Here is a 26660-nt window from a genome sequence, read left to right as displayed (position 1 = left end):
GGTCCACCTCCCTGACCGGTGACCGCTACCCAATCAGAAAAGAGATAATCTGTCCTGGTGCCATTAAGAGGACCCATGGGACTGGCTGTCCACTTACCCCCGATTAGCCGGACAGATTCTGAGGCTGGGCCGGCCCGGCAGATATAATTTAACCCCTTAGTTTAGTGTATCTAGAGATCACCGCTGGGGTAATGGGACGTGGTATTACAATTAGCACGGGGATTACAGATTGATTAAGCAATTATGATAATATATGAGGGCTTGCATGGAAATGTGGGTGTAATGTTGTGTGTTTGAGGGAGAGAGAGTGAGAGAGAGTGGGAGAGAGGGATAGAGGGAGAGGGAGAGAGTGAGAGAGAGTGGGAGAGAGGGAGATGGGGGGATAGGGAACAATATGAACATAAGTGCTTCTTTAGAGTACCGGTATATGTACTGTTGTTTGCATGACATGTGTGTGTGTGTGTGTGTGTGTGTGTGTGTGTGTGCATGTGTCCCGTGCGTGTGTGTGTGTGTGTATGTGTGTGACCGTGCGTGTGTGTGCATGTGTCCGTGCGTGTGTGTGTGTGTATGTGTGTGTCCATGCGTGTGTGTGTGTGTGTGTGTGTGTGTGTGTGTGTGTGTGTGTGTGTGTGTGTGTGTGTGTGTGTGTGTGTGTGTGTGTGTGTGTGTGCGTGTGTGTGTGTGTGTGTGTGTGTGTAGGAGGACCAAGCCGTTAGCAGGGTATTGTTTGGTGCCTGCTGTCATTGGCAGCCACGTCGTGTGGAGCTGAGATATGGTGTGGAGGACGTTTCTTCCTCTGCCTTGAAGAGGACATTGTCGGCTATATGTTTGTGCCGTTTAAGGTGTCGGTGAGCCTGTGTTGGACCCAGGTGCAGAGCAGAACAGAGGAGACTGGATGCAGGTGTAGGTTTGGTAGGTGTGTTGGACCCAGGTGCAGTGCAGAACAGAGGAGACTGGACGCAGGTGTAGGTTTGGTAGGTGTGTTGGACCCAGGTGCAGAGCAGAACAGAGGAGACTGGATGCAGGTGTAGGTTTGGTAGGTGTGTTGGACCCAGGTGCAGAGCAGAACAGAGGAGGACTGGATGCAGGTGTAGGTTTGGTAGGTGTGTTGGACCCAGGTGCAGAGCAGAACAGAGAGGACTGGATGCAGGTGTAGGTTTTCAAACAAAGGGATACTCTTTTATTTGAGTAGATGAATGAATGCGAGAATAAACAAAAAGGGGAGAAATGTCCGTCTCCAAAAGGCATTAATTTAAATAATAATAAAACCAAGACAAACTAAACGCTAAACAGGGGAAAATAAAGGGGATTTGATTTTATTTTATTAGGGATCCCCATTAGCTGGTGCGATAGCAACCAGCTAGTCTTCCTGGGGTCACACACAAAAAAACACAAAAACAATCACCATTGCAAAAAAACAAAATTATTAAAAGTCAGTACACACAATGCATAATGAACCTACTGTAACAATTAATATAGCTAAAATTACATTAGTGTAAAACAAAAACAAAAAACCACTTTACAGTGTTAAAAACTATTTAAAAACAATTTAAGATTCTTTTTAAAAGTGAATCTACTGTAAATGCAGCAGAGGTTCCGAGGCAGGCCATTCCACAGAGTTAATGCTCTAAAAATAAAAGATCTCCCCAGAGCGCTGGTTCTAGGACCTGGCAATTCAAGCTGCCCACTACTGGAACCTCTAGTGTAATGATAGGGAGAAAGCAAAGTCTCCAAAAACGGGATAAATTAAATGAAAACACGACAAACGACGGTGCTGCGTATACACGAAGCGAGGTACGCGTTCAATAAAGAATTCATATGGCAATCAAAATGACACGACAACTAAGAGCACATAGTCACCATACCTCCGTGGCGAGGAGCGATGCGGCTTACACAGGCAAGTGCTACTCACGGACAGTTTGGTGATCGACTGACAGGGTTTGTAAGACACAGGGGAGATTATGAAGGGACATTAACGAGACACACCAGGTACCAATGAATGTAATTAAAACAGGTAGACATGGCCATTACCCACCAGGAAACGCCAGAGGCTCGCTCACTGAGCAGCTGTGTTGATCAAATGTCAACATTTCTGCTGCGACAAAGGTCTATTGAGCACATATGCATCTGGCAGGGCCCTTAATGTCTGACTTAATGGGAAATTATAATCTCCTCTGCCTGTTTGTGATGTGTATGGACTAGGGATGCACATATAGGCCATTCACACCGGCAGGGCTCCGTGCCGGTGCTGGTTCCCGAACCTAATCTCGAACCGACCGGTGCGTTCACAACGGAAATAATTGGTTCGGAATCGGAACGTGAAAAATCTGTGCTTAGCTGGGAACCGAAAATGTTTAGTTTTTTCCTTGCGAACGGTGACATCATCAGTGGGCGTGTCATATTCTAGGCTGTCAGGAAGCAAAGACGGCGAACAGCAGAGGTTCGGCATTGCACTCAATCGATCCATTCAACAGGAAGCGATTTGCGACTGATCTTAAAATGAGATTAAATTCCAATGTATTGTTATTATACAGCACAAACATAAAGTACAATACACCGTCCAACCAGAGTGGATAAATAAATGCTTCAGAAATAAATTTGCATGGAGAAAGGCTTAGTGGGCCTCAGCGTGCAAGCACAGACACACACACACACACACACACACACACACACACACACACACACACACACACACACACACACACACACACACACACACACACACACACACACACACAGACACACACACACAGACACACACACACACAGACACAGACACACACACACACACACACACACACACACACACACACACACACACACACACACACACACACACACGCATACTGTATATGTTCGAAATTAATCATTCCAGAAACGTAGGCTTCTATTATTCGAATTACTTGTTTTATGGGGTATCATAGTAGTAAGTCCTACTGTAGAACATGACATATTAGCATGACATCTCATTTATTAATGCCATTACTGGACGACTGCCTTGTGTAAACTATGGATCAGTCAATCTTGGACCGTTTAGCTCAACTGGTTAGTTTGGCTGCCTGTGGATCATATGGTCCCAGGTTCATATCTCTCGGTTACAATTATAATAAAAAAAATGTATGAATGTATGTATTTATTTATCCACACTGGTTGGATGGTGTGTATTGTACTTGTGCTGTATAATGACAATACATTTTAATCAAATCTAATTTTGAGATCGCTATGCGTTGAGTGGATCAGCATGGTGCAATGCCGAACCTTTGAAGCTGTTTTGCACATGGCACATTTTGCCACTGTGGTGTTTGTAGCACTGTGTCACTAACAGTAACAGCTGTTCGCCATGGACCAGTTCTAGATTCGAATGAGGAGAGGAGTAATATACACAGTTAAAGGAATGGCAGGCCAGAGACAAGGTTATAACAATGACCGGTATTTTATTCTCGACATCGCTATCTAGACAATTACAACATAAAGTAGTGAAGTATCCCTTTTTGGTTATTTTCTTAACCAATCCCTCTTTCAGGAAGGTTAATTCGATATCAAGTCCTAGGTTGATTGGATCAACACATTAGGTTCGGTTCAGACGTCTCTGAGGTTGTCACTAGCTAAAAGCTAGGTTTAAGTTTGGACATTAGATGTATCCCTTTTTCGTGAGTAACTCGTTATCTTTCTTCTGCTATTGCAGTTCAGTAAACTCTATATCAGTTTATCATTTCAGTAGGTAAGTGTTTAAACATATTAATTTAAACCTTTAAGTGTGCAGGGAATGCAAGTACCTTATTAGGTGAATTTACCCTTTAACTCTCCCTCTTTACAGGATAAATATCAGTGGTTCAAGTATCTTACTGGGTGGAACGGGGTGATAGAAAACCTGGCCTGCGTTATAGGCATTCAGAAAATAAAAGCTATTTACCATCTTTCATTGCTTTATCATCTTTTCATTGCTTTTAGAATGAATAATCAATCAGGCTACTTTTAGCTATGCTAAGCTAAAGTAGGCTACCTTATCACAGCGCATGGGAATGTCCATTTGTCTTATGCTAAGTTAGGCTAAAGTGCACTAGCATATGCAAACATTCCTCACATTCCATATTAAACTCTCAAAAGCAGTCAAAATGTATATAGACCATGTTCTTATCATACAGCATATCAATACAACCATAAGTACTTCTGAAATGGTCTCTCTCTAGTTTTCATTTAACCAATTTGGGCTTTAGCATTGAGCTAGCATGACTCGGTGATGCAGCTATTAGCTGATTAGCATTGAGCTAGCGATTTTGCACATTCGACAGTGATCATCATCATTAGGTGGCTTCTTCGTTCTGAAGGTTGCCTATCACTCTCCAACCCATTCTGTCCCCACTTCTTCTCTCCAACTCCGTGACTCCGCCTCTCACTCCACTCCAATCACAGACATCGTCTACCCAGCCTCTTCTTGGTCTTCCACTTCCTCTCTTTCCATCCACCTTCCCCATCACCACCTTCTTGAACATCTCCCCGCTGGATCCTCTCAGAACATGCCCGCACAACTCCATCTTTCTCTTTTTCAACCTCTCCAGCAGCTGTCCTCCTTGCATATCCGCTCTTCTCAGTACCTCCTCATTCTTGATCTTATCCTTCCATGTTATCTTCAGCATCTTCCTCAGTGTCCACATTTCAAAAGAGTCTATCATCCTCTTTGCCTCTTCATTCAGCGTCCATGCTTCTGCTCCGTATGAAAAGACTGACATAACATACGTTTCCAAAATCCTGGTCTTCGTTTTCCAACTTATGTTTCTTCTCAATAATTCTTTATGGTTCCAGAATGCGCCCTTTGCAATTCCGGTTCTTCTCTTAATGTCCATGTTAGCTCTTCCACCTTCACTGATCCAGCTTCCAAGGTACATGTACTCCTTCACTTGTTCAAGTTTTTCTCCATCCACCTGTATTTTACAAACAGTTCCTGGTGTTTTTTCAATGATCATTACTTTAGTTTTCTTTGTGTTTAGTGACATTCCATAGTTTTTGCATTCGACATTCAGCTTATTCATCATGTCCTGTAGATCTTCTTGACAGTTACAGACTATAGCAGTGTCATCCGCATATCTTATATTGGTGATGTTCTCTTCGCCAAGTTTTACTCCTTTCCCTCCTCTCAGACCTTTTTTCATCAGTGATTCACTGTACATATTAAAGAGTACAGGGGACAAGATGCATCCTTGTCTTACACCCTTCTCCACCGGGAAGTCTCTTGATTTCTCCTTTCCTATTCTAACATTAGCCTTCTGCCTCCAGTATAAGTTGGCAATTATTCTTCGGTCAGAAACTGGTATTTTGAATTCTTCCATTGTTCTCATCAATGTTGTATGTTCAACTCTGTCGAAGGCCTTCGTGAAATCGATGAAGCAAATATACAGCTTCTTCTGTTGGTCTATCGATTTTTCACCAATGATTCTGAGTTGGCAGATTGCATCTCTTGTTCCTTTTCCTTTGCGAAAACCCATTTGGCTATCCGAGAGCTGATGTTCAATTATGGGTTCTATTCTGTTCTTGATGATTTTCAGGAGTACTTTTGATGCATGAGATATCAAACTGATAGTCCTGTAATTGTTGCATTCTGTGGCTCTTCCGGTCTTTGGGATCGGAATGAACATTGATTTTAGGAAATCATTTGGAATATTTCCTGAGTTATAGATGTTGTTTACCAGTTTCACAAGGAGCTCGATGCATCGGTCACCAGAGTTCTTAATCAGTTCAGCAGGGATCTCATCCTCGCCGGGCGATCTCTCCGTGGCCAGTGACTTCACAGCCTCTTCAACTTCTTTTTTCGTGATCTGGACTTTTTCTATCTCTTCTAGACTAATTCCTGTGTCTGATGTTCTGTTCTGGTCTTTGTATAGTGTTTCCACATACTCTGCCCATCTATTGATTATTTCCTTCTCGTCAAGGAGCAGTTTTCCTTCTTTGTCTCTGACACCTTGGGTTGTTTTTTTCCTCTTCCTTGTTAGTTGTTGGATCCTGTTGTACATGAGAGGGTTGTGCTTCTTGTCTAGATCTTCAATTTCCTTGCATTTTTCTTTGTAATACTTCTCTTTTGCATCTCTACACATCTTCTGTACTTTTCGTTTTGCTCTGTTGTATTCAGTTTTTCTGTCTGCATTCTTCATGTCTGCTCTCTTTTTCATCTCATCCAGAATGTCTTTCGTCATCCACTCTTGTTTCTCAACTTTTTCTGGTTTACCACAGATTATGTCTGCAACGCTTCCCAGTTTTTCTTTCAGTTTTGTCCATAGTTCTTGTGGATCTTCAATATCTGCTAACTCTCTATTTTCTAATGTTTTAGAGACGGCACAATATTGATGAAACTCACCAAAACCGCTTCTGGAAGTTGTATGCTCTTTAACTGCAACAACCTCTTCGGTTTTGTAACTGGGGGAATCTTTTATGACTGTTTGATAACTATTTTGTGGCGCTAGTTCATCTCGGTTCCAGCAGCATTCAGCAGCTGCGTCATTCTCCGCCAGTTTCTAATCTCATCTGCCGTATGGCAAGGCTCACCTTATCAGTAACTGATAAGAATCTAAGAAAGAATCTGACAAGGTACAGACTGAGTGACCATGGTTTGGAGATAGAGAAGGTGTGGGATATTTGTGGATATCCTGATGAAGAATGTCTCAGTCAACCGAGGCTTGGATAATAACAAGGTTTATTAACCAAACAGATAGAATACATAGAGAGAATGGCTGAGGCTCTCGCCCCAGGTGATCAGCTGAAATTACCCAGGTAAGAAGCCCTGATTGTGGTCGGGAAGAGCCCTTTATAGTTCAACAAAGGGGGTGTGTGGTCCCATTTGATAGGTCAGATGGGGGGAGGGGGTACAGGTTTGGGGGACACAGGGGAGGGGGGTGTCTTATTCCACAGAGAGGGGGGGGGGGCACAGGTAAAGGGAACACAGGGAGGGGGATATATTTACATGAGGACATAATTATACCACAATACTCACTTTTCTTTCTTATAATGTGGGTGAGATTAATGTATAATATACCAGGATTGTTTGGAACAGGTAAAAGTGGGGATAATAGTTTAAAATAGAATTATTTACATACATGATTAATAGAATTATTTACATACATGATTCATGACATGATCGACTGGACTGCGGTCTGTGTTATTTTGATATCAGAGGTGTGGGAATAGATATCACCCTTTTCTTTTATTAATCGCTCAAAATACCTATATCAATGAGTGGTCCTCATCTCTGATATCAAACAACAATTAACATAATCATTAGAAGCTATCGCTGTGCAAATATCTTGGCATACCTTCAGTCGTTTATGTCGTGACTCTGGGGAGGCTAATGTGATCGTTGTGCATACAGGCATCGTAATAAACCAATTAAATACATGCATTGTCTGTGTGGTCAGATTGCACAGGGTGAAAAAACAAAATTGTGTGCATAATTAGGCTAATGTGTACAAAAACATTTTAACAACCGTTAACCTGGTGGTTAATAAAACTAACATGATTGATTATGGGAAACTGTTCAAAAATATATATATATATATTTTTGCACGTTTTATGATGATTCTTGATGAAATTACTTAGGATCCAGTTGTATTTACCCTGAGTTTGAGTGTCACGTTCATCTGTGATTGCCTCAGTTTTGTTGGTCTTTACTTAGAATCAGGCAATTTTCTCCATTTCTTCTCTATAAATGAGGAGATAAAACGTCTTATGCATCGCTTCTGTATGTAATTCTAGTGCATCACCATATAGGTGCAAAACAACGTTACATGTCCTCTTCTATGAGAGAATAAAACAACTGATTCTTTCTTGTCTGACAATACAATTTTGTAACCTAAGTAATTCTAATGTGATGTAATGTGATCATGTGGTCACTTCTTCCTTCAGCAATACATTTTAGCTCATTATTACTGGTCATTGTTAATGCTTTCTCATTGATTTCTTTTCATCACATCCCTAGTTCATCGTTTTGCAGATACATACAATTGTGTGAAAAGTTTCCTGCTTGTGAAGGTATTAATCTGAATGATGTTGCGTCGTTGTTGACAAGGTGCTCTCTGTCGGTCGTGTGGCAGGGCCAAACAGTAACACATAAAAATTAAATAAATAGATACAATAGACATTACCTTAGTGGCTAATGTGTCAAAATAAAATTGAAAACCGTTAACCTAGTGGTTAATATAAAAGGTGATTATGATAATCGTTATGCATTGTTCTGTGGTGCATACTATCAATGTTGAACACAAACTTGGTGTCTTGGAACAATCCAACTGGTTCTGCCCTGTTTAACAATACAATTTTGTAATGTGACTCTTTGATCATTTCTCATTGTCATTATAAAATTGGTTAATGCAATCTTACTGATTGTATTTCATCATATTCCTAGTCAATAATTTTCCAGATACATATGAACTCTGTGAAACAGTTCTTGTTTGTGAATCTGACAGTTGCTGTGAAGTGTTGATCATCTGTTCTCGGTCTGTCGTGTGGCAGGGCCAATACATACATAACAATGTGGACAATGTGTGTTCAGAAGTATCTTGTTCTACAGGTCTCTGATGATGTCTCTTCTTGACGATGCAGTCGGGAACATTCACTGGTCGTCGTTCATTCAGAGGGGGCCTACAGGAGGTCGCCGTCCGCTCCCTGTGTACCTTGTCAAGGGTCACCGGTAGCAGTCAACTATAGTGGTCTTTTCCTGCAGCCTATGTTGTTCTCCATCACCACCACACATCCGCCACTGTGCTCACGCTTGGCTCCCATCAGGCCCAGAGACATGGTGGTCAGGGCGTTTTTGAATGTGTTGTGCTGGTTTCGCTGTCCTCTCCTCGTCATTGCGGTACCACTTGATGGAGGGCGAGGGCCCGCCGGTGTAGTGGCTAGTCAGTAGGACGCTCTTTTTCACACGGATGACAATCTTGTCATGGGAATCCACCTTGATGGTCGGGGCTCTGGTTCCCATCTGCAGGTGATGGGTTTGGTCTGCAGTGCCGGGGTGGAGGCCGTCAAAGGTTGATCTCCTCTTCGTCAGTGTCTCCTTGGTCAGTCTCCTTCGTGGTCCTCTGCTCCACTTTCTTGGGGATGTCTGTGGGCTGGGTTGGATGGTTCTCCCACGGTTGTTGTCGTCGCCTCTGGTTGTCAATTTTCTTTATGTGTCCCGCTGTGATTAGCTTGTTAATCTCAGCGCGGTACACAGTCTCTTGAGCGGGGTCTCTGGCTAGGCGCCGCTCTGTGTTCAATAGATACCGCTCCGTCGCTTCTTTTGGGGCGTGGAAGGTGGGCATACCTTCTCGCCTCAAGAGTGGAGTTGCGTATCTCATCACTCCGTTGACTTTGACTCTCTTTGTCCCTTGCTCGAGGAGTGCTATGGCGTAAATGTCTTCCTTGGAACGAATGTCTTTCTTTTCGTTCTTAAAGGGCATTGTCTCTAGTGTCCATAGCCTCTCGACATGCTGTAGGAGGGTGGTGTCTTCTTCTGTCACTCTGGAGTGGAGGCAGCTAGTGCTGCTGTTCGGTTAAGAGACTTAGCGAGGGGGCCTTGTAATGTCCATCCTAGGCGGGTCTCGACTGCTGCAGGACAGCCTCTGGGCCCTGTGTGGACCCGGTCTATCGGGACTATGAGGTCTGCATGGTCGGAGCCTATCAGCAGGGTCGGGGTGGCACCGTCTATGAGCGGGATAGGTAGTTGACGCAGGTGCACATATTTATCCATCAGCTTGGCGATGGGGTAGGTGTACTGCGACAGGCCTATTTCTTGGCTGGTGAAAGCATTAGTAATCCTATACCGTCTCTCTGGCTGCCCGCTTGCTGCGATAGTGAAGGAGACATTCTCGCCCTTTATCGTCTTTAGATCTCTTCTTATTGTCCGAATCGTCATTGGTTGTGTCCGCAGCTTCGTGGTTCAGGTCGCGCGTCGTCTCACTCGTCCTGTCCTCTCACCAATTCGTGATCTGAGGGTGATAAACACTGCCTTAGAAAACTCCTCACATAAATGATTCAACGCCTTTCTGCTAAAGTGGAAAATCATTTTGGGATTAATTCAATTCATAGTAAATAAAATCACTTAATTGACAATAGGAAATGCAAACCAATTGCATTAGCAGTGATAACTTACGTCAAGAAGGTCACATTCACTACAATTTTATCAGATCTTGTGTCTAACTAGATCTTACAGCATTAGGCTTTAAATAAAATTTGTAAATGAATGGCCAAAGTCTTGAATCAGATAAAATAGTCTGTGGTGTTAAATTGAAGTTGATCTTACCTCAGGATGCGTTGGGTGTGCCTCAGGATACTTACCTCGCCACGACTTCTCTGGCGTTTTTCACATCTCAGTATGGCTCATCATAGCATAGCATGGGGAAAAAACATAAAATCTAGGTAGCCAGTTAATTTTTGCATGAAAAACAATCATTTGTTTTGTCATCTACGTTTTAACTAACCTTACTGTCATGCATTTGTCCTAATAAACTAATCTACACTGTAGCACTCAACACTTTGATGACCATTGTTACTCAGCTGATAGAGGTGTGCCTTGCCTGATGTCCTGTCGTACAGAACCTGTGAGTCGCTTTGGATAAAAGTGTCAGCTAAATGATCAATGTTGTTGATATCTTGTACATTTAGATAATTGTGCTGCAATTTTGGTGGTTGATAATTTTGCAATCATGGAGAGTATTAGTTGTTAAAAGAATAGTCTAAGGAAAGTCATGCATGTTATTGGTTATGAACAGAGAATAGAAGGAGGGGATTGTAAGTAGTTGTTTTCATCATTAATCTTTCATCTCGGGCACTTCTCTAATTCATGTGTCTTTTGAAAAGAGATGATGAAAACGACTGGTTAGTTATTGTTAGTATGGGAGTTAGGTAGATTTTCATAACTGCAAATTCATCACCGGTGTCTAATTCATGTTAATTAAGTGGTTCTCTGTTGCCATCCACCGCTAGGTGAGTTCATCAAGTCTGTGGTCACGAGTGCAGGCATTTGCATTGCTTTGTCTCCCAAGTGCCCACTCTGAAGAAATTTACATGTGGGTGTTTTGGATGTAGATTTGTTCCAAATGGTCAATCGATTGTCTCTCAGCTCTGCACTGTCTCTCGGTTGACATGCAAATTGTTGGATTTTCTGTCTTTTGTGATACAATTTGGGTGTAGTCATTCACTGTTTTGCATCTCGCCTCAGAGCCAGATCTGTAAATACAAACACATGTTAATTTTCCACTCTTTTCTAAAACCTGGGTGAATCCTCTTTGACTGTCTGTGTGCTCAACAAACATTAGCTAGATCTCATCCATCCCGTTCTTGGATGTAATGATAGTGTTATCATTTATCAATCATATCGCATATGTACACAAGCATATGAATGTGGACCCACACATTTTGAATCATGTTTAAAATGTCTTACAATGGAAAGGGCTAGTTATCTTTCATTGGTTCTTTAGATAAACACATTAACTCAAGTGAATATAACCTAAACATCTTACTTTTAAACATGATCTATGTTGTTTGTGTTCCAAGTTTTCAACATTGAAAGCTTATAAAGTCTAATCTAACGCTGTTTATGTGGACTACAAATTCCTGTACTGCCATATATTGGGAACCGGAAGTGTTTGTTTAGCTCCCATGGTCAGTATGACCGGTACGCCCACAGATGTATTATAATTCTGAAACAGACATTGTAATTAGCTTTATGTGACTTATAATGTGTAAATTAAAGCACATAAACACTCAAGTGATCTGAGATAGTTGTAATTTGCTTTAACTGATAGTTGTGTATATGTACAGTTTCTACGTCAAATGACTCCCTTTTCTTGACTCCTTTTGTATCACAAAAAGTACTGAATTTGCAAATCTGGTATGTCATAAATGTACAGATGTAGCAGTACTGACTATCTGTCTGTCATGTATGTCATAATATGTTCTGATAAATTGAAAATGGGGGACCCTGATGTAAACAAATCTGGTATTGAAAATGGGGGACCCTGATGTAAACAAATCTAAAGTCTCTCTCTCGTCTGCATCCCCTTAACAATTGTGTATTGAGCTGTGCTGTATTGTACCCATTCTGCAATCTGTTAATAAAGTTTTCAATCAATCAATGCATCTATATTTATGATTGTCATACTCACCGGGGACAGCTGTTGTGTTGGGTTGGATCCGTTACGTGTCGTCAGCAACCCGCATCTCGCCACCTCAACTCAACATTTTCCAATAGCAGCGCGCACATACATATACAAATAAAACATATACTACACGTGGATTTCACGCACCCTTGGCCTTGGGTACATTACACTTTACGTTCGCTTATGGATAGTTTAATATAAAATAATCACTTCACGGCGCGCATAGCGTGACGTCATCGCTCCATGCGACGTTCGTGCGTTCTCATTCGCCTCGGAAATAACGCTTTGCAATTCATACAGTATTTTCCAACGAGCTCTCAATAGCCTGGAATTCCTATACCAGCGTTTTGTTACCGAATGAACGCGCCTGTGCATATGTGAAACGTAAACAAACTGAAACGATAAAACTATACTTCTCCAAATGGCCGTTCCCGTGGGCCGGTGTTCTGCGGAATCCGGAAATTACTATCCTAGTTTGTTCCCGTGAACTGCACTTCAATGTTATTCTTTGTATAACGGTAATTCGTCTCTCAATGCTCGTCGCGCTATCCGTAGCCGGTTCTTGACTCAATAAAGCAACGCGACGGGTCCTATAATACTTGTGCACATACAAACGAGACTTAAAACAGACAAACAAACATTAATACATATAAGTTAACGTGTGTGTATATCTGACTGTATTGGATCGCTGTACGTTTAGTCGTCCAACATCTGTTGCGACAAGGCATTTATCCCTTGATTTAACTACACATCGTTATTAAAATCATAACGACCGAACCTGACTTCGAAATTTACCAGCGATATATTAGATTATATATACCTTTTAATCACACTCACGGTCCCTTCGACCTGCGACTCGTTAAATGTACATTCACGTACTCCCGAGACAGGTCATCTTCCCGCTATCTGTATAATCAATTGGAATTCAATCCAAATACATCGTTTTCAGGAATGGAAGATATTGTGGGTTTAGTTTGAGGTTGAAACAATGAATATTATGACGCTACTCTGGTAATTAATAGGTTCCAATAGAGTAGCGTTTTCCATGGATATCACATCATAATAAGCCCACGCTTCTTGCCTTGTTGCCTATATTTTAGCCTGCATCAGCTAGACTTGGGTTAGCAAACCAACAACCGATTATTTTGTGCCCTAACTTTCGGTTTGGCAACAGCCAAATCCGGGAATAGCACAGACAACCCATCCTTTCAGAACATCTGTCCAGATAAGGACCCAGGTACACGCGTTTCCCCGGTACGATTCTCAATACAGATCAGATATATTAATGCACATTATTCTCACTCAGCCATGATCTCAATATTTGACAACATTCTGTAATATTCACCTGGCACAGAGAAAAGCGGGAAGGTTTCAATTCCTTTCCATACATTTTGTCGACCATCCTATTATACTCACTTTTCTCTGTATAGTTGAATGATACAGCACGCCGGGAGGACGCAAAAAGTCCGTCACAAGTTCGTAGACGCCAATTGTGGGATATTTGTGGATATCCTGATGAAGAATGTCTCAGTCAACCGAGGCTTGGATAATAACAAGGTTTATTAACCAAACAGATAGAATACATAGAGAGAATGGCTGAGGCTCTCGCCCCAGGTGATCAGCTGAAATTACCCAGGTAAGAAGCCCTGATTGTGGTCGGGAAGAGCCCTTTATAGTTCAACAAAGGGGGTGTGTGGTCCCATTTGATAGGTCAGATGGGGGGGAGGGGGTACAGGTTTGGGGGACACAGGGGAGGGGGGTGTCTTATTCCACAGAGAGGGGGGGGGGGCACAGGTAAAGGGAACACAGGGAGGGGGATATATTTACATGAGGACATAATTATACCACAAAGGGCAGACACAGACAGACCTGGCTGCCCAGAGAGGAGAGGTTGTGCTGTCTTTGTGATGAGGGAGCCGTAGAGACAGAACTACACTTCCTAACACAATGTGAAAATTACAGAAATATTACGGAGGAATTCTTTCCAAAAATTGAAATAATTTCCCCAGAATTCCAAAGTATGACAGAAGTGCAGAAATTGCCATTCCTCCTGGGGGAACAGAAATAATGTGCAGTTTTAGCTGCAAAATATGTCAATTCATGTCACAAGAAAAGGGACAACCAGTAGGACACATATACTGTATATACATGTACCATGTTTTACTCACCGCACCATCTCCTTTATTTCTTTTGATCTTATATTGTTTGCTGTTTATATCATAATTGTGCTTTGGCAACATTTGTGAAATTTCATGCCAATAAAGCTTTTTGAATTGAATTGAGAGAGAAATGCTTTGAGAGAGAGAGAGAGAGAGAGAGAGAGAGAGAGAGAGAGAGAGACGGGTGGGTGTAGCGAAAGAGAGAGGCGGTGGGTGTAGCGAGAGAGAGGCGGGTGGGTGTAGCGAGAGAGAGACCACGGCGGGTGGGTGTAGCGAGAGAGAGACCACGGCGGGTGGGTGTAGCGAGAGAGAGAGAGAGAGGTCGGCGGGTGGGTGTAGCGAGAGAGAGAGAGAGAGAGGCGGGTGGGTGTAGCGAGAGAGAGACCACGGCGGGTGGGTGTAGCGAGAGAGAGACCATGGCGGGTGGGTGTAGCGGGTGGGTGTTGTTATTTTTTTTTGTGAGGCCCCCCTTCCCGCAAGGCCCTGTGCGACCGCACTGCTCGCACACCCCCTGAGGCGGCCCTGCACGCAACGGCCCATATATGGGCTCTCTTGAGGACGATTTGCCCACCGGGGCGACACACCACTTTAGCGGCTCGGGTCTGCATATTTTTTAACCTTTTCCACCCGTGCTGTCCATCGGTGGACCGCAAATGACATCACGTCATAAATCAATCTCTCCAGACTGTTTGTCAAAAGTATCGTTTTATTTCTCAAATGTTTTCAAGTATAAACATCATAACCATGTCACAACAGCATTTATAATGTATATTATCATCAATACGTTAGTTTACCAATAGGTTAAAGTGTTGTTAGATACATTTTCATTTTCGTTTTGGTGTTGTAGGCCTATAGTTCGCTAAAGTTTGGAAAATTTGAAGGTCGGGAATTGTAGTTTGCTGCCATTTTGAAGAGGACACCGAGAGCTTTCGATGATCGTTGGAATTTTTCCGAACGACACTTCCCAAAAGCCTCTATGGGGTTTCAAGCACATTACTTCTTTATGAATTTTTTTAATATCTCTTATTATTCAGGATAATAAACCACACAACTTAACCTTATTGACATATATTGAAGCGCAGTTAGTTTCTCTTCCCTATTTCTAGCATGTAGCAACATTAGTTTCAAAATGGTGGCACCCTGATAAAAATTTAAAAGCTACTGTACATTACAGTAGATTTCATTATCTGTTCTTATGCATGCCTGATGATACTAAATCCAAATTGAACTCGGGCATTTGAAATATAAGATTTGGCACAATCCATAAATGTGCGAATTGGCTATAATAAGGTAATTTATAAGCTTGCTATTCTATAATACTATTTCAAATTGCATTGGTCCGGATGGGAGAATTCAGTACTGTATCTACAAAACCTTCTGTTTAATCATCTTCCCTTTATTCATTTCCTTAGGTTTTTTGTACAGATGATCTCAAGAAGGTACTGAACGAGATCAGTGGCAGGTTTTCATGTCTGGTCATTATTAGCATGGTGTTATTCACTGTCAAAGATGCAAAGAAAAATCATAATTCATATTCTCCTTTGTTTCATCACAATTTAAGCAAGCCTAGTAATAGACACAATATTTCTGACACTGGGAATACATTCACTGAGGTCCATAGATGTCCCTAGATACCAGGAATATGCAAATGGTCCTTGTAGAAGTGGATCAATATTCCATTTAAGGAATATGTATTTTAGGCGGATTTCCAGGAAATAGGGCTCCGGGCTTAAGAGGTTAAGAGGTTAAATAGGTGTAAACACAGGCTTGTTCGCCAGAAAGCACCAAGGTTCAGAGGCTCCAGAACGGAGCCAGAGCTTGAACCGGAGCCCTGCCGGTGTGAAAGCCCCCATATTGGTATTTTTTCAAACGTTTCCATACACTCAACAAACAAATAATCGATGATCCAGGCAGTCCTGGGTTCTTTAACGACCAAATTCAATCAGGACCTCGGTTTAGCGTCTCATGCGAATGGGTAGCTCTGCTTGCAGCCTGATCATTATATGTTTTCTGTACCGAGATGTCCTCAGGAGCCAAGAGCATCATGTAATCTCTGGTAACAGTTGAAACATGTATGTGTGATATGGAAATATCTAAAGCATGTGAAATATGCATGTGTGTGTGTGTGTGTGTGTGTGTGTGTGTGTGTGTGTGTGTGTGTGTGTGTGTGTGTGTGTGTGTGTGTGTGTGCGTGCGTGCGCGTGCGCGCATGTGTGTGTGTGTGTGTGTGTGTGTGTGTGTGTGTGTGTGTGTGTGTGTGTGTGTGTGTGTGTGTGTGTGTGTGTGTGTGTGTGTGTGTGTGTGTGTGTGTGTGTGTGTGTGTGTCTAGGTATGCGTATCCTGGTCAACCTGCTCCTGGACACCCTCCCCATGCTGGGCAACGTGCTGCTGCTCTGCTTCTTTGTCTTCTTCATCTTCGGCATCATCGGTGTGCAGCTGTGGGCGGGGCTTCTGAGGAACCGCTGCTACCCCGAGGGGAACTTCACACTGTGAGTGACACCTTGAGCTTGTGTGTGTGTGCGTGTGTGTGCATGTGTGCGCGTGTGTATGCGTATGTCTATGTGACCTGTACAGCCCATGGGGGCAATTCCATGTGATTTCGGGCTATACAAACACATTTGATTTGATTTATGTGTATGTTGTTGTGTGTGTGTGTTATGTGTGTATTAGGGGTGTAAAGGTACACGTATCCGTACCGAACTGAACCGTTTCAGTGTGTACCGTACCGTACCGAGCGGCTGTGTAGTGTATCGAACGAATACAACGGTATGTTAACCACTGTTGAGATAAGAGACTCTGTATGGGGCTGTTAGTGACTGTCCAACTATACATATGACTGTTTACACTTGTAGCTGTTTACCTGTGTAGATCATTGTCTCCACCAGAGATTGCCATTGGTGCATATATATCTGTCTCCACTGGAGGGCGCTCTGGGCGTAGCTACCCAGGTATTCTACCTTAGGGGCGACTATAAAAGGGAAGGTCCCCACCCCTTTCTTTCTCTCCTCCAACGGCTCTCAAAGAGAGTAGAGTGCTGTATAACTATTGCTCATGTGTGAATAAAAGAAGCCAAGCCAGTTCAGGCACAAGATAAAATCCATGTCTCTTGACCACATTATTGACGCCCTAAAGCGAGTTCTGTTAACAACCACTAACGACCGCCCACCGGGGGATGTTTTTTTCACAATCTAATATAATTATTATAATTTAAAAGAAAAATTACAAATAGATTATTAATTTCAATATAGAATATTCGTTGACAGCCCTACAAGTACAATTAGTTACTGCACACTACATCAACCTGAGTGGAACATGGAAAGCCAAACTTTCCCCCACAGTACCGAAAACCCGTACCGAACCTTGACTTCAAAAGCGAGGTACGTACCGTACCGTGGTTTTTGTGTACTGTTACACCCCTATTGTGTATGTGTGTGTTTTAGTGTGTGTGTGTGTGTGCATGTGCATATGCGCACATGTGTGTGTGCGTGTGTGTGTGTGAACATTATGTTGTAGGTTCCTGTGTTGTAACTTCCACTCCTTCAATGTGGCTTGAACAGCATAATCAACTAAATGTACTGATATTACCATAGAGAGAACATTCTCTCTTGCCCTCTCTCTCCCCTCTCTCAAAAACAAAATAAGCAGTCGGTACAACAATGAACCAGTCAACAAACAAGTCGACCGCACGAGAGATTTAACTCCGAGATAGAGCGTCCGCCAACACATTCTCAGACCCCTCCTTATGCTTTATGTTGAGGTTATGATTGTGGTTGTACATCCGCGACACAAATACCAATGGGTTGTGGTCGGTGTATACTACCACTGGTAACACGCTCAAACCGACATACACCTCAAAATGTTGCAACGCATACAACATAGCCAAAGTCTCCTTTTCAATAGTGGAATAGTTTAGTTGATGTTTGTTAAATTTCCGGGATAAATAACAAACCGGGTGACTGACACCATCGTGATCCTCCTGTAATAACACTCCTCCAGCTCCCACCCCACTGGCATCCACCTCCAGCTGGAACGGCAGGGAGAAATCTGGAGCAGAGAGAACAGGGGAACTGCATAAGAGAGCTTTAACACCATCAAATGCATTTTGACAATCACCTGTCCAAATGAATGGTTTGGACGGGCTACACAGGCCAGTGAGAGAAGTGACGACAGAAGAAAAGTTTCTGCAAAAACCACGGTAATACCCAGCCATCCCAAGGAATCTACGCAATTCCCGCCTAGTAGTAGGCACTGGAAAAGTTGTGATTGCAGATATTTTTGCATTCATCGGACGCACTTGTCCTTGTCCTACCTGCTTACCAAGATAGGTAACCGTAGCCTTGCCGAACTCACACTTGGCAAGGTTAAGGGTCAGGGAGGCTCCAGCTAAGCGGTCAAAGACAGTTTGTAAGGTTGTCATGTGGTCACGCCAGTTGGTCGAATAGACAACCAGGTCATTGAGATAGGCATTACAATTTGGAACACCAGCCAGGACTAGGTTCACCAGTCGCTGGAAAGTGGCCGGGGCATTACGCATTCCAAAAGACATTACAGTATATTGCAAAAAATTGTCAGGAGTAACAAACGCAGAGATTTCCGAGGCACGGGGGGTCAAAGGGACCTGCCAGTAACCCTTTAACAAATCTAGTTTGCTAACATAGGTGGCAGATCCAAGGTTGTCAATACAATCTTCCATGCGGGGCAGTGGGAAGGAATCAGGCACGGTGACAGCATTTACCTTTCGGAAATCAGTACAAAATCTAGGAGTTCCATCCGATTTGGGAGCTAACAAGCAAGGTGAACTCCAGGGACTGCAACTTGGCTTGGCTAAACCATGTTTTAACAAATAGTCAACCTCCTGTTGCATCATGGCTCTCTTGGTGATGTTAACACGGTATGCATGTTGCTTGATAGGCACAGCATTGTTAACATTAATATCATGGGCCAATACAGAAGTACAGGAGGGAACATCACCAAACAGAGCCATGTAGGCCTGAATCAAATTTGTGATGTCCTCTCGCTGCTCCTCAGGTAAGTGTGCTAAGTGAGTGGGCAGGTTCAATAACATCTCAGTGTTGGACAATCTAGCACACTGATGGGCTCCATTGCGCAACTCTAAGCCATCTACATCCTCACCACTAACGTCAGGAGAGTCCGGAACTATTGGAGTTGAGGCAACAGCAGAGACGGCCAGTCCGTCTAACAAAATCTAGAACATTAGTGGGTGTGCTGGCACCCTTTGACATGAACCGTTCTTTAAGAACTTTCAGAGGCCCTCTAACAGTGTGCCCGAAAACGAGCTCAGCAGGACTGAAACCAAGAGACTCCTGTATGGTCTCTCGCGCAGCAAATAGAACAAGGGGGACACCCTCATCCCAATCTTTCTCTGTGTCTAAGCAATATTTACGCAACATGGACGTTAATGTCTGATGCCAACGTTCTAGAGCCCCCTGAGTTTCAGGGTGGTAGGCACTGGACACTATATGTCGGATACCCAGGGACTGTAACACTTGCTCAAATAACCTAGACAGAAAGTTGGTGCCTTGGTCAGTCTGTACTACCTTAGGCAGTCCAAACGTGGAGAAGAACTTCATCAAAGCCTTAATTATTACAGGCGCTGTAATTCTGCGAAGAGGTATAGCCTCAGGAAAACGGGTGGCGGTACACATTATTGTCAACAAAAACTGATTGCCGGCTTTGGTCATTGGCAACGGACCAACACAATCAACTATGACATGTTCAAATGGTTCACCGACCGCTGGTATAGGACAGAGGGGAGCATGTGGAATTACCTGGTTTGGCTTTCCGGTGATCTGACAAGTACTACAGGAACGACAGTACTGTGCTACATCAGACTTCAAACCGGTCCAAAAGAAATGTTGAAGTATTCTGTTGTATGTTTTAGTGACTTCCAAATGTCCAGACCAAGGGTGGTTGTTGTGAAGGGCCAGATTAAACCGAATATATATATTTATTTATATATATATATTTAATTGTATTTGTATATTCTCTAATATTCCCTGATATCCCTTGTATATTCCTTGTACAATATGCATTGAATATCCATTCTAGCCTACTGAACATCCCATAATAGTCTCCATTCTACTATTGGTCGAGACCTTGGTGCCAGGCTGCCATACCCCTCAGACCCAGTTCAAACGTACCGCTCGACATGTACGAACAAGTCCTAGTTCCGCGTAGGAATTTGGCTACCGCACCACTAATGGGACTATTTGTTCATAGTGCGTATATATACTGCGCTACTAAAGTAGGACTTTCTTTTCAGTCCAGTTTCTTACCCTCCAATAGAGTCACAGACGTAAAGCCTCCCCGCGATGCCACGTGTGGGAGTAAGGCCAAGTTCGCCTACCATCGGTATTGAGACATCGTGTATATTAATATTTGAATAGTCATATTTGGCACTATATCGTCGAGTTGGACGTAGTCTATTAAGCTAATAATAGTCTGTTAATATATAGTGCTTCGTGCGGTGAGAATACTACCGTAGTCAGTACCCCATCGTTTCGGGCAGAGAACTGGCTGCTTACCCAGGGTGGTTGACCCTATGTGAAGCTGCACCCGAGGAGCCCCAGAGCCGACGAGCGAGTGGACCTGTATACCGGATTATTCTACCGACGACAGCCCGCCTTCCCAGGCACGGATTATGCTTTGGATACTTTGATTATTCTATGGATAAAGACCCCCGACACTACCGTGTGTTGGAACCCCCCCCCTGGAGAGGTCGCAAGGTGAGGAGACGCTCTGCAAGACGAGGTCTCTCCACATCTCTCCCCCGTGGACCGGAGAGAGCCGGCCCACAAAGAGTCCACCTGCTTTCATCTGTGGTCCAAGGATCGCCGGCGCATTGAACGGCACTACAGTGGGTTCTCCTGGGATACCCTTGGCCGGACGAGGCAGCTGGATTCTACCCCCCCCCCTCCTACTCCTGTCGGCTTACAAGCGACCGGATTAACCCCCTCTAGTGTATCCAGCCTATAATCATTAAAGTATCATTGCTGTTATTCCTTAACTATTCCAGGTCGTATATTTACCACCTGCGCCTTCAGAGATTGGACATTATCTATTGATATACCGACGAATACTCCTTGCCATAAAAGAGCATACTATTTCAATTCATAAATGTAATTAAGTGATTAAGTGTTTAGTCTACACACCATCGCTGTGTAGGCAATAAAGACTTGTTTCTAATTCGTACATTTGTGTTGGATCCGTTTCATCTACGTGAGAGTGTTCATGATAATATATTTATGCCGTGTACTGGGTGGCCGAATATTAAGTACAAAGGTAGTGGTAGTAAGTATCATATCTAGTAATACAGTCAGGGAATTGTACCCCTCAGTTACAGTGGTCATGGGCCAAGAACAGTACATGCTGACGATAAACTGCAGGGACAACAATCTGATAGACAGTGCTCCAGTCTGGTACCTGATCTGGTAGCCCTATCTCCGAATGTGCATGCTCTGCCAGTCTAGTACCATGGGACCTCCATGTACGCATCAAAACTCCTTCATCCACAAAATAAGAATGCAACTCTCTCCTCTGTTCCGTTTCAAGAGAAGAGAAACATTTTGCAAGAGAAGGGTCAGCCTTCTGGGCAGTAATTAGCATTTCACGAGTAACTTCAATGCGTTGGAACTAGTTACAGTTGTCTGTGGGGGTACCTTACTATGAGTCGGTGGTTTGTCAGCGGTATCAGAAGTTGGAGCCAGCAACTCCTCCCTGACAGAAGCTGAAGCAAAAACAAAGTCAGACAAATTAATTTCATCACCTCTCTTTTTCAATTGAGCCCGAGTGACAACACTTGCAATAAGAACTTCAGGGAAGTTCTGTGACAAGTCATCAGGCAGAGAATCTGTGTCTGGGTGATCCAACACTTCCAGCACAGCGTTCACCTGTCCTCCAGCTAAATCATTTCCCATGATAAAGGAAATGCCTTTAACTGGCAAGGAAGGTCTCACCCCTATTTTAAAGAAACCAGTGACCAAATCAGATTGTACATGAATACAGTGTAACGGGCTGGCACGAAACCCATCTCAATACCTTGAACTAGGACACTAGAACCACAGGAAGATTTCTCAGACAGAGGTAGTACATCAGAGAGGATAAAGGATTGTGAGGCTCCAGTATCTCGTAAGATCTGAACTGTACACTGATCTTTTGGATCCCCTGTCAAGGAAACTAAACCCCTGGAAATAAATGGCCTGAAACAAGGATCGAGAACATCCTGATCATTGTGCATCTGTCGATCGGAACCAGGTGCCATTTTAATCAGACCAACCCCTTTGGGTTGCCTAAAGTTCTGAGAGGATGGTTGCTGCTTACGTTTCAATGTTAAACAGTCAGAAATAACATGACCAGATTTATGACAGTAGTAACATGTCCGCTCCTCTTTTAAGCGTGGAGGTGACATCTTTGGTCGGGGGTGTGTGAATTCTGAATGGTTGGGGACAGAATGCTTCTGAGAGAAATCATGGGGAGAAACGAGTCACGCCTATCTACAAACAGTTTTATGGGTTAGCGCAAACTCATCAGCTAATACAGCAGCCTGCTGCAGAGTGGACACTTTCTGCTCACTCAGGTAAATGACAATACGCCCTGGCAAACGATTCTTAAACTCTTCTAATAGAATGAGTTCTCTGAGAGAGTTAAGATCTGAGGCCTTGCTTGCTGCACACCATTTATCAAAGAGAGTTCCCTTCTCTCTAGCAAACTCTACAAAGGTCTGGTTGACAGCTCTCTTGTGACTGCGAAACCTCTGCTTATAAGCTTCGGGCACAAGCTCATATGCACGAAGGATGGCAGCCTTCACAGTATCATACAATAGACTATCTTCTAGGGAAAGTTTTGAACAAACCTCTTGGGCTTTACCAGTCAATTTGCATTGAAGCAACAAAGGCCAGACCTCTCTTGGCCAGCGCAATGAAGCAGCAATACGCTCAAACACATTAAAATAAGTATCAACTTCTGTCTCTCGGAACGGAGGCACCAAAGCAATGTGTTTACTTATATCAAAAGTGTGTGATGAATAAGCTGTGGAGGAGGACATACCAGGGCCTTGTGGAGGAGTTGGTGTAGCAGAGTTGGATTCACTCCTTAGGACTTCCAGCTCCAACCTCCGCAGTCTGAGCTCCTTTTCCACTTCATGCTCAAGCTCCAACCTACGAATGTTAACAGCCCTTTCATTTTCTGCCTCAAGCTCCATTCTACGAAGCCGATACTCCGCCTCACGTGCCTTCTCCTGAGCCTCCATCTGGAGACGTGTTATTCTAACCTTGACCTGGGCCCCTTCTCAAGACCCAGTTGACACAGGAGAGGCCAAGTGAAAATGTGGCAATGTGACTTTCACACTTGCCTTCTCAGCACTTTCACCATGAGCTTGCTCCTCAGATACAGAAGGCTGTGCTTCAGTAGGTTCACCAGGAGGACTTGCATGTTCATCAGAGACCACAGGTAAAACAAGCGTCCCCTGCTCCAACAGCTTATCTACCACAAGACACCTGATATCCTGCTTAAGATGCTTTTGTTGAACCAAGAGTTTAAAATGTGTGGCAATCTCCACTAAGTCTGCCTTGCGGCAGCTATCCAGCTCTTCCCAAGTAGGATTGCTCAATAATTTCCCCAGATCAAAAGTACTAACTGCCATTTTAAACACAAATTATCAACTATACAAGTGTAAACAAACACAGTTCAACTAATCCATCAACCAACAATGAACACGGGTTACAAAATCCAGGCAGAGCCCCCATTTATGTTACGACCCCTGTGGGTCTAAGGGTAAAGGGCTGTAACATAACAGTTGGTTGACAGAAAAGATGGACCACGTTTGTAAACAACAATGATATTTATTGAGATGCAAAGGAAGCACATGTAGCTCAAGGGTGAGCCCAGGCCAAAACAACAAACAAACACCACTATACTCCAAATAAACCAATCTAATCTATGGTAAAAGAAATTACATTACCTAAACTACCCTTACCTAACCAAAACAGGAGAAAACAATATCCAAATGAAATGGCAGCTCACCCCATCTGTGCTTCCTGAGAAAAGAGAGAAAAACACATTAATGATATATACAACAAAAGCAGAATATATACAAAAACAAACTATAGCTAACAATGCTCTCTCTGTGGCCATACACACACAAGGCAATTTCCACTAAGCACAAAGGCCAATAAACGTAATGCAAATGTCAAAGTCAATGTCACAAAGTAACAATAGGCCTAGCCTCATGCCAGAGAGAGAGAGAGACTGAAGTGAGAAGCCATGTTTTAACAGGTGTGTGGTGATCCATGATTGGGTGGTGTTGATTGAGTGTTGGAGTCTGGAAAACCATCCACCAATCGGTGCTGTGCTGCTATAATGGAAGGGCAGGCCTGGCAGAGACCAATGGTGGAGGGAACAATGGCTGGAGGGAGGAAACAAAAATGGAGAACACACACACATGGAGACACACACTGGGGAATATATACATTGGGATGTAACAGTTTGTTATCAGCGAGCCATATGCAGTTTCTGCCTAGTTCCGAGCTGAGGGTTTTTTCAACCTGTAACTTGTTCTTGTCAGAGACCAGCAGGGCTGAGTCGTCCGCAAACAGGAACAAGTTGCAGTCACAAGATGACGACATGTCATTTGCATAAATTAGGAAATGGGCTTTATTGACATGGGAAACATACGTTTACATTGCCAAAGCCAAACAAAACAAAACAATCAAACAGAGAAAACAAAAGAAATCAGTACATTACAGAAGGAATTTCTTGTACAGTCTTTATGGTGGGTGTATTCCATTGGATGTCCTTTTCTTGTCACAGCAGCTCACAAATATTGCTGCTGTGTTTGCACATTCTTGTATTTCTCCCAGTAGGTATGGGAGTTTTGAGTTATTGTCCATGTTTTCAAAGTCTATTTGGGTGTTTGCAATTTGTGGGAAGAATATGTTTCTGATGTCTTGGTATAGTGGGCAGGTTGTTAAGAATTGGAGCTCGGTTTCCACCTCATCTTGTGTGCAGTGGGTGCATAATTAAATCTGTCTTTGCTTGGGAGCCAGGTCTGCCTATGGCGGCCTTTCTCAATGGCTAGGCTGTGCTCGCTGAGTCTGTACCTAGTCAAGGATCTTCTTAGTTTTGGGTCAGTCACAGTGCTCAGGTATTCTGCCACTGTGTACTCTCTGTTTAGGGCCAAATAGCATTTCAATTTGCTCTGATTTTGGGTTGATTCTTTCCAATGTGTCAATGTGTTCTTTTTTATTTCTTATAATTTGATTTAGTCCAGTGTGGTTTCTGTCTGGTGGCTCTGCTTGTGTTTGTGAGCAGAGTCCCAGAACCATCTGGCTGAGTGGGCATCTATCGAGGTCTCTCTCTGGGTGAGGGCTATGTTGTGGAGTGTGTCTGGGTCACTTTATTTTAGGTGATTGTGGAATTTGAATGCTCTTTTTAGAATGTTGATGATTAGTGGGTATCTTCCTAGTTCTACTCTGCATTCATTATTTGGTGTTTTCCGTTGGGTGCGGAGAATGGATTTGCAAAATTCTGCATGCAGAGTCTCAATTGGGTGTTTGTCCCATTTGGTGAAGTCTTGGTTTGCAAGTGGGCCCCAGACTTCACAACCATATAGGGAAATTGGTTCTATGACGGAGTCTAATATTTTGTGCCAGATTTTGATTGGAATGTCTATCTTGATGTTCCTTTTTATGGCATAAAAAGCCCTTCTTGCTTTGTCTCTCAGGTCGTTCACAGCTTGGTTGAAGTTCCCTGTAGCACTGATGTTTAGGCCAAGATAGGTGTCGTATTTTGTGTGTTCTAGGGAAATTGTGTCTAGGAGGAATTTGTGTTTTTGTTGTTGTAGGCTGGGCCTTTTTTGGAATATCATAATTTTAGTGTCTGGGAGAATTTGTGCAGAAGGTCAAGGTGCTGTTGTAACCCTTCTTTTGTTGGGGACAGCAGCACCAGGTCATCTGCAAACAGTAGGCATTTGACTTCTGTGTTTGCTAGGGGGATGCCAGGTGTTGCAGTTTGTTCCAATGTTTTTGCCAGTTAATTTATATATATGTTGAAGAGGGTTGGACTCAAACTGCACCCCTGTCTAACCCCACGGCGTTGAGGAAAGAAGTCTGTGTGTTTTTCCTCAACCCTCACAGCACATGTGTTGTTGGTGTACATTGACTTTATGAGGTCGTAGGTTTTCCCTCCAATGCCATTATCTAACAGTTTGTACAGCAGACCCTTGTGCCAAATTGAGTCAAATGCTTTTTGGAAGTCAACGAAACAGGAGTATACTTAGCTTTTATTTTTATTTATTTGATTGTCGATTAGGGTGCTGAGGGTGAGAATGTGGTCTGTTGTACGGTGATTTGGTAGGAAG

The 26660-nt window shown here is 43.2% G+C and overlaps 1 protein-coding gene across 1 annotated transcript in view; it reads left to right on the top strand.

The window, feature by feature from the left end:
• LOC311231801 (voltage-dependent T-type calcium channel subunit alpha-1I-like) overlaps positions 1-26660 on the top strand; it is a gene marked incomplete at both ends in the record, with an annotated part of 367238 nt that overhangs the window by 20738 nt on the left and 319840 nt on the right. Inside the window, 1 exon segment of the mRNA XM_084318426.1 lies at positions 16614-16773. Within this exon segment, the coding sequence (XP_084174552.1) occupies positions 16614-16773 (160 nt within the window).

Source organism: Notolepis coatsorum (assembly GCF_963971535.1).
Source record: "Notolepis coatsorum genome assembly, chromosome: 7".
Lineage (NCBI taxonomy): Eukaryota > Metazoa > Chordata > Actinopteri > Aulopiformes > Paralepididae > Notolepis > Notolepis coatsorum.
This window is presented reverse-complemented; position numbering and strand designations above follow the sequence as displayed.